The 9070-nt window shown below is 45.3% G+C and overlaps 1 protein-coding gene across 2 annotated transcripts; it reads right to left on the minus strand.

The window, feature by feature from the left end:
- Positions 1–451: 451 nt before the first annotated feature.
- On the minus strand, positions 452–7525 carry ccn5 (cellular communication network factor 5). 2 transcript variants are annotated; one of them, XM_023834899.2, is made up of 5 exons: positions 7394–7525; positions 6160–6376; positions 5572–5820; positions 3054–3274; positions 452–1929 (listed from the first exon to the last, which is right to left on the minus strand). In XM_023834899.2, the coding sequence occupies exons 1-5, from the start codon at positions 7445–7447 to the stop codon at positions 1627–1629; spliced, it is 1044 nt and encodes a 347-aa protein (XP_023690667.2). In that variant the 5' UTR covers positions 7448–7525; the 3' UTR covers positions 452–1626. The 2 variants fall into 2 exon arrangements, with proteins under 2 accessions (XP_023690667.2, XP_023690666.2); XM_023834898.2 differs by having other exon boundaries at positions 452–1932.
- Between the last annotated feature and the right edge of the window lie 1545 nt (positions 7526–9070).

Consider the following 9070-nt stretch of genomic DNA (forward strand, 5'->3'; position numbering starts at 1 on the left):
TGAATGGTATGTGTGCCCTGTGATGGGTTGGTGACCATCCTCAGTTGTACCCTGCCTTACACCTGTAACCTCCAGGATAGACTCTGGACCCCCTATGGCACAGGTGTCAAACTCCAGTCCTGGGGGGCCGGAGTCCTGCACATTTTTGGGTTTCCCCTCATTTAACACACCTGATTCAACTCCTTGTGCTAATTACCACACATCTCTTGAGCCGAATCATTTGTGGTGGAACAGGGAAAGAACTAAGCTACACAGGGCTCTGGCCCCCCAGGACTGGAGTTTGACACCCCTGCCCTACGGGATGGGTGGGTACAGAAGATTGGTCGGTGGGAAGTAATTTCACATAATATTAGAAATGTAAATTCAGAGATTTAAATTATGATTGATAGAGATATATCAACAGGGAAAAATGTCTCGGCTCACAAAAGCACAACCACAATCCACGCAAAAGTAAAATGTGCATACTTTTATTACACAAGGGGTAGAAAACATGAAAAGTACTAAACATTCATATAACAGGAGCAAGTCATTTAGAGACATTGTCATTTTTGTCATTGAGAAACAACTTTGATCGGGTATATTTCTTTAATGTACAAGGTGGCTGTATTATTTCAGCAATTACAGCGATTCCTATTTTATTTCTATTTTATTTTATGTATTATTTCAGTGAATGTTTTAGTGATTCCTATTTTAATGAATGTTCCACATCTGTTCAGTTCAATTTCAGATGCAAAACATAAGATATCATAACTTTAAAACTTTTCAAAACAGTGAAAAACAGTATCAAAGACTGAAACTTACAGTCAGACAAGGTAGTTTTGGATAATAGACCTAAAAGGGCAGCTGTTACTTCAAATGCATGCATGGATGGGTGTCCCTCGATGAATCGCCACCTTATTGTGGTGTTGGGGGGGGAGGGGGGGGCAGGGGAAATGCCCCTGGCAAGGACTCCCAAGGCAAATTGGTCCTAGGTGAGTGACCAGACTAGGTGCAGTTCAGACGAACCCCCATGAAGGAAAAGATTAGGAGCCCATGATTTACAATGGCAATTCGTGGTATGGTAAGTTAGTGACATGCTTTTCTTTTTCATCTGAAGGCTAAACCAGTGGAAAGGCTCATTTACACATTGGATACTAGATTCCATACATCCTTTTCTGTAGATTAGCAATTATGTAGCATTTTTGGGATCTCAGTGGCAGAAGTTATGGCCAGGGATTCAGTGATATATGATTAGCCCATAGTACAGGACTGGGCTGGCCATCTGGCATACTGGGCATTTTCCTGATGGGTCAATGGGGTTATGGGCCACCAAAATCTGCTCCTCAGACCAACAAATTCTACAACACAAGTTCTATTTGGCGTATCTATTTAGGTGATAAGTTCTATTTAGGTTTTCTATTTAATTTCAGGTACATTTAAATTTTTTGCTTTAGAAATATTGCTCTAAAGTGCATGTGTAGGTAGGTATAGGCCTGTATGGGCAAAAGCAACAGGGCTGATTTTTAATCCCAGTCCAGTCCTGCTGGAACATTACAAGGGAAGTTACTTCCAAGGACATGGATAGCAGATAAGGGTATGTAGGCATGTAGTGGGATTAAAATATGGAAAAGAGATGAATATGGGCACTTATAACTGGAATAACTGGAATATGGTGCGGATAGGCTCAGGCCTCCTGGGGGCAGTGTTGAGCAGCTGGGGACAGTGGTAGTGACAGGAACAGGAGTCGATGGCCATGACGGGATGGCTCAGCAGGCGACCTCGCGGGCAGCGGAACATCACCCAGACTGTGCGGGTGCGGTTCGGAGTGCAGCAGCGACCATCGGAGCAGATCCCACAGTACCGGGGGAGGTAGAGTCGTACGCTGTGACAGCCCAGGTACTCTAGCCGTACCAGCTGCGCAGACCTGTAGCTGGGCTCACAGCGCTTCGGCTGCTGGAACATGCAGAACACACTGCATTGAAACCTGTGTTGCAATGCTCAAGCCAATTAAAGTCAAGACTGTTTTCCAAATTGACGAGCAGATTTCCCAAACCCCCTCAGTCTACTTCTTTTTGTTGGTGTTTCGGAGATGAGACTACCAGTGACCTAAACTCAGGCTTCCTCATCATATGTTACAGTACTGGGAACCAAAACTCACTCAGTTGGAGTAAGTCAACAGGTGCCTGGGGGGGGGGGGGGGCTATGTGGTCTCCGGCTTATTATCCATCTTGAGTTAATGAAACTAGCCTAGCTTTTACTGCATAGTAAATAGTCACATGACACATGCAGTTAGAAGGTACAATGTGTAATGTTTACAAAACATACGGCTTGCCCTAACTTTAGGTCGGGGTCAGGTGGATATCATGGTTCCATTTTCCGGATGTGAACATTTGGAACACGGTTTCGGTTTCACCATTAGAATTCGATTCTAGTGCTTTCATTAACGCGGGGTTCCCCTGATGACATCTCTGTGACCTGGCCAGCTTTCCAAAACTTAGCCACTATTGTGAACCATTTACAATAATTATTTGTTCTTTCTGCTGTGAAAAAAGTTGTTCTCTGTGACTGTTTTTTTTTTTTCGACCACTTCACTTTCATGTGAATGCGAGCAAAAATAAATAGGCAAAGTCCAAGCTTTTAGTTGTTAGCCACCATCCTATCCAGAGTGTACTCCAGCCTCGTCACCTGTTCTGTACAGGATAGGCTCCAGAGACCCTAGCAACCCTGACCAGCATAAGAGGTTTACCTTTAACAAATTCCAGGGACAATTGACCAGGGACAATTGTGGAACAGAGTCAGTTGTTCAAAGGCATTCAATCATCTTCCCGCATGACCTAGATTCCCCCAAAGACCACTGTTGTTTAGCAAAGTAGTACAACTTTACTTTGAAAGGGAAAAAATGTTTTTCCAATGCGTCATTCTACTACATTTCATATAAAACTGAAAAGAGAATAAATTTAATTGTTATCAGTCTCCACTATTAAACTTCTTTTGTGGTACAGACTGCATGTGACCAAAGGACCAAATAGGGAATGGTAGGCAATGGAGGCCAAGGGAACTGGGGGGGCACCCACCTTAGAGACCCTGAGGGGAGCCCCCTGGCAGGGTCGCAGCTGGCACAGCCGACTACGCAGCTCCAAACGACAAGCCCGGTTCTGGTTGGAAACACGGGTGGATATTCCTGGGCCGCAGGTTTGGGAGCAGGGGCTCCACGCTGTGCTCTGCTCGATGCAGTTGGAAATAGGGATCCGGCTCTGACTGGAGACGTCCATCCTTGTGCCATTTAGCCTGTAGGCTAAATAAAAACTACTCATGTTTCGACTGCAACAAGCTCCTTTCCAAAAACATCCATTTTCATCAGATATAAGAATGCCTGGTTCTCAGTAACCCTTGGAGCCGCTGTCTGTCTGGGAAGTACAAGATTCCCAGCCCATTATCTCAAGCGTTATGCAAAACATTTTAAAGAAAGTGTTGGAATGCAAGATCAGCTCAAATCAGAGCAATGAACATGAAGGGAATAATATTCTTGACTTTCAGAGTCAGCCATTGTGCATTTTATGAGAAGTTTTTTTACTAAAATATATATTTCAGTTTTAAGCAGTTCTGTTATTTTGGATGTGGTCATTAGTTAAATCATCATTAAGTATTGTTACAAAGCAAGCATTAACACAGGTGTATTCCTGTTGCCTGTGTATTTCCTGTTTTCTCCCTTCCATAACTGTACATTTTAATATAACTAGAACTGATGAAGCTTCATCAGATTGTTTTTCTTTTCTCTTGCAGAATCACCTTGATCAATTTCTCACTGAAAAGTAACACTAACTCTAGGAATTATTTGGGCCCCAATTCAAAGCTTTAAAGAGTCAGCGTTTCCTTGGCCTTGCTCCTGCCTCAAATAAGCAGAGCCACCCTGCTTAAAGTAAACATCTCTGCAGGATGTTCAGTTTGACCGAAATGTGATGGGCAGCATCGTTTGACACCCAGTGTCATTTTTTTAAGGCAGCAGATTTTGAAGCTGCTCATCAGGCCTATTTGTGAGTCCTTGATCTTTGAGTCTTCGGCCAGACATTCATGACTCGTCTCCTGACTCATGGAAATCATGAAGCTCTGTGGTGAGATGTTCCCAAGGCTTTCCTCTGTCAGATGTTTTCTTACAGCCACTGTAAGGAGGTTTTTTTTTTTCCTTTTCATTATAGTAAGTAAACATCAGACCCATTGCCACAGGTGTATAAAACTCACCTAGCCATACAGTCAGTTTTACAAACATTTGTGAAACAATGGAGCTCATTGAATTCAAGTGTGTTACTGTCATAGGATGCTACCTTCCTGGTCAGTTCATGAAATTTCTTCCTTGCCAGATATTCCACAGTCAACTATAAGTGGAACTATTGCAAAGTGGAAACGTTTAGGAACAACAGAAACTTGCAGAGTGAGGAGGCGCATAATGTGTAAAAGGCACCAATGCCCTGGTGCTTGATGGTTAGGGATGCGCACTTGTAATCGAAAGATTGCAGGTTCGAATCCCCAACCAGCAAGGCACCACTGAGGTACCCTGAGCAAGGTTCCGCCCCCAAGCACTGCTCCCCGGGTGCTGAATTAGCTGCCCCCTGCTATGTCACAAAAGTCACATATGGGTTAAATGTAGAGGACACATTTTGTTGTTGTGCACTGTGTGCTGTGGTGTGGTGTGTTAACAATGACCGCTGATCACCTAATTCTAATTCTGTTGACTGCAAACTTCCTCTGGCATTAACTACAGCACAGGAACTGTGCCTGTGCCCTGGGATCTTCATGGAATGGGCTTCCATGGCCGAGCAGCTGCATGCAAGCCTCACATCCCCAAGCACAATGTCAAGCGTTGGATGGAGTGGTGCAAAGCACACTGCCACTGGACTCCTATTTTGTGGAGTGACAAATCATGCTTCTCTGTTTGCCAGTCTGATGGTTGAGTCTGGGTTTGGCAGATGCCAGGAGAACGTTACTTGCCTGATTGCATTGTGCCAACTGTAAAGTTTGGTGGACAAGGGATTTTGGTATGGGGGTGTTTGTCAGGGACTGGGCTAGACCCCTTTGTTCCAGTGAAGGGAATGCTTAATGCTTCAGACTTGGACATTGGAGAATTCTATGCTCCCAGCTTTGTGGTAACAGCTTGGGGAAGGTCATTTTCTGTTCCAGCAAGGTCCATAGAGACATGGTTGGGTGAGTTTGGTGAGGAAGAACTTGACTGGTCCACACAAAGCCCTGACCTCAACCCCGTCAAACACCTTTGAAATGAACTAGAATAGAGATTGCGAGCCAGAAATGCTCTTCTGGGTGAATGGGCAAAAATTCCCACAGACACACTCCAAAATCTTATGGAAAGTTTTCTCAGGAGAGTGGCAGCTGTTATAAATGCAAAGTGGGAGGGGGGGCAACTACATATTGATGCCTGTGGATTTAGAATGGGATGGGAAAGTCCCTGCAGGTGACTGTAATGGCTTGGTGTTCCAGTACTTATGTTCATATAGTATAGTTAACAAAAATTTGAAAGGACAAATGAAACAAAGCTCTTGTGATTAGCATGATGTGAGGGTGTGGATGGAGCTGGCGTACCTGGCAGGGTCTTCTGGAGGACGCTGTTGTCCCTGTTCTCACAGACCCATTCCTTACAGCACTTCCCTGGCAGCTGGATGTGCTGGGGATGTGGGCAGTCTGCACTGGGCAGCTGCACTTCGTCACTGCACAGGGGCACACAGGTCACACCCCCCCCGGCACAGCGGCACTGCAGGCCACATGACGGCTGGAACACCTGGCCCTCCTGGTACGTCTCTCCATTGAGCTCACAGCCCAATTCCTCCTGACCTGCGGTCCACAGGGGAAGATGGAAGCACCGGGAGATGATGCTCTGCTCGCTAGCTACACCAGAAGTCATGTGACACTTCGGGAAGCCTGGTTTTTACAGCGATGTCGGCATTGGCTCTGTCATCAATCACCTTGCCAGAAGGGCTTTAGGAGAAATATGTCAACACTTGCCATGGATACAAAAATTGTGATGTTTGCACAGCTCAAGATGCTGTAAAGGCCACATTCTTCCCAGACTCTACTTGGCGTGTCAACCTGGTGGAGCACCGGGTAAGGATGCCATCTCCTTTTTGGATCTTGGCTCTGGCATGGGACACTCGAGATCCCGCAGGTACTCACTGACACACTCTCCTGGACCGCCTGGAAAGCTAGCACTGTAGTCACACTGCAGTCCCCGTTGGGCATCGCACAGGAATTTGTCGTCACACGTCTGGCCTTGCTGCCTGGCACAGACCCGGCAGCAGCGGCAGCCGTCCAGGACCAGGGGGACACCGGCAGGGCAATGGGGCGGAGACCTGGGACAGTAGCAAGGGCCTCCACACATTTGGCAGCATACCTGACACAGAGGTGACAAAGTCAGCACCTCACCCCTCATTGGCTCACAGACCATCTTAGGCAGCTTGGTGATTGGCTATTTGAAGGGAACTAGAGGATTCCATTTCCAAAACTGACACTATGCTCATCCGGTACACTAATCAAATACTTTGACAAATATCTTGTGTCGGCAACACATTTTACGGTCTATTTGTGCTCAGATGTTTTATAGACATTGAATACAATCACAGCATGAGAATGTTACAAGACCTGAGACCCACATCCTTGGAATCTTATTTACAGACTAAACCTGTTTCCAGTTATTTTGGAGTACTCGAGCCAAACCTGCACACAAAAATTGTCGAGCTGAACTATTGCTATTCATTTTGGGAGATCAGATCACTTGCCAAGCCTTTTGTTTTTTTTTCTGGTAAGGGGGGTTGACAGATTGAACACTGTGTCCCTCATTTGCTCAAACATCAAAACACATAAAAATGTCATTGATCCATACTTCTGCTACGGTCACCATTGATAAGCCCAACTACTAGAGTCATCTATGAGCGATATTATTGTTGGACAGTAACTGTTGCTGATTCAAGCTGCCACAATTTTAATGTCCCTGCAATAAATTGCCAAGAAAATGACTTAACATGGATAAAATGTGTCATTCGTGGACTCTGGCAGTGAGATGTGCCTGGGATAGGCTTAGGAATGTTAATAGCTTAGCAGTAAACTAACCTATAGTTCATAGAGAACTATGAAAACACTATACATCACATCGTTATTGTTACATTTAGCAATATGTAGTATTAGTATTGTGATGTTATTAATATTGCATTATCATCCCACATTTACTTAGGGAACTTCTAATACATTTTATTATTCATGTCAATTTTTGTACTTTAATGTTAGACGCCATCTAGGATAAATCCCTACTGAAGATAATGTCTGGGATTCTAACTTGTTCCTAATCTGTCTGGTTCCTTAACCACACCTCCCCCTGCTGGCTGTAACCCGCAAAGCAGATTTTCAGGCTCACCTGTGAGAGTGCGCAGAAGAGCAGAATCCAGGATGGCACAGCGTGCCGCTGCATCGCGTCCCCCCTCCGGCTGGCCGACGAGTAGCTCTTCCGTCCTCCCAGAGTTCGCTGCTGCCGCTGTTCCTGCTGGTGTTTCCACTGACGTTTATAAAGGCCGGCCTCTGATGTCACGGACAGACTGCACTGTAAACAGCCACTGGATAGCGATCAGAAATGTTTTGAATTCCTCATCTCTCTTAGTCATTTCCACTCACTTCCAGCCAGCTCCCCCCCCCCCCCCCCCACAGTGTTTCATTCTGTTGAGATGAACTAAAACATTACATACACATTGTTGCCTGTTAGTATCTTTCAAAATAGGGGGTAAAATTATTTTAGATCATTGAATTGACTTGATTCACTAAAATGATTTGATTTTAATCATTTGCACTATCAATCATTACACTTAAAATTGAAGTACAAAACATTTCTGGAATACTTACTGATTTTTTATTTTTGAATGTCTTTTTCCATCCTCATTCTTGTAGCCTGTTGGGTTGGAGGCTTTGGTTCAGGCACCAAAGGTAGCTTTGGCTTCCTGGCACGCCGTGAGGGACAGAGCTGGTGTCTGAAGGTCCTCCAGGATGGCACCCCGTGGAAGCAGTGGGCAGAATTGTTTATTATGTTCTCCAGTCCTGTTTGCCGAAATTGCTTCCAGAGGGTCAAAGGTCATTTCTATGATGGAGCTGAGCTTCCTAATGAGTTTGTTTAGATATCTGGTATCATCTGAACTTAGCTGGCAGACCATAATATAGAGAGGTATACTGGCCAGTATGTCCAGCCACTTGATGCACATGTCAAGAGATCTGAGCCAACTCAGAATGTAGCGTCTGCTCTGGCTATTCTTGCATGGTGCCTCTGTGTTGGGTGTTCAGTCTAGCCCACTGTTCAGGTGGACCCCCAGGCACTGATTTCTGATGGAATCAACTGTTTGGTGTTGAAGACGCCTGCCAGCCAGCTCTGTGGGGTCTTTCAGTACCTGTTCTCCCACACCCTGAGTCTGCAGAAGGAACCCCTGCTCTGGAAGACATCTTGTGTGGTCTAAGGGTGTTCCAGCTCAATAAGGACATCAGACCACCATCTACATGCACTTTACGTATCTTGCTGCCCCATGCAACAGAATTCCAACCTGGGATCAATAAAGTCCATCTTTTGTTATTATCTTATCCTGCCCTAGAAACCACCAGCAACTCCTTTGTGTAGCGAATGTTGAGTAGCAGTTGGTTCTCCCTGCACCATAAGACAAAGTCCTTTATTAGACTCCTGTAGTCAGTAGCCTGTAATAGAAGAGTCATCAAAGAACTTTTGTCAGTAGCAGGAGTTTGGAGTTGATAGTGTCGCGGCGAAGTCTGGGAGCCTCCACACCTGCCATCTGTTAGTTGAATTCCCCTGAGCTTGATCCCAAGTTGGAGAGGCTGAATGGTATAGAATGTACCAGGCTTGTAGGTAGACATAAAGTCTGGGGGCGGGGGGTGGTATGTGTTGTTCCCCTCAGTAGATTTTGCGGAATCGGGGAAGGGGATTTTACTAACTGGCTACTTCTCTGGTAGGGAGCAAACAAATTTTGGGGAGTGGGAGGGGTGGTTCAAACCTGTTTCCTACAGTACATGGCTGTGTGTTTGGAATACACTCCAGTCGAAG

The sequence above is a fragment of the Paramormyrops kingsleyae genome, chromosome 6 (assembly GCF_048594095.1).
Source record: "Paramormyrops kingsleyae isolate MSU_618 chromosome 6, PKINGS_0.4, whole genome shotgun sequence".
Taxonomy (NCBI): domain Eukaryota; kingdom Metazoa; phylum Chordata; class Actinopteri; order Osteoglossiformes; family Mormyridae; genus Paramormyrops; species Paramormyrops kingsleyae.

What these genes read in the sequence shown, in the direction of transcription:
- ccn5 (XM_023834898.2), bottom strand. Translation starts at nt 7,447, where the DNA reads ATGCAGCGGCACGCTGTGCCATCCTGGATTCTGCTCTTCTGCGCACTC. An exon ending in TCTTCTGCGCACTCTCACAG is followed by an intron (nt 6,377 to 7,393) that starts GTGAGCCTGAAA and finishes CCTCTGTGTCAG; the next exon opens with GTATGCTGCCAAATGTGTGG. An exon ending in CTCCCCTCAGGGTCTCTAAG is followed by an intron (nt 1,933 to 3,053) that starts GTGGGTGCCCCC and finishes TGCATGTTCCAG; the next exon opens with CAGCCGAAGCGCTGTGAGCC.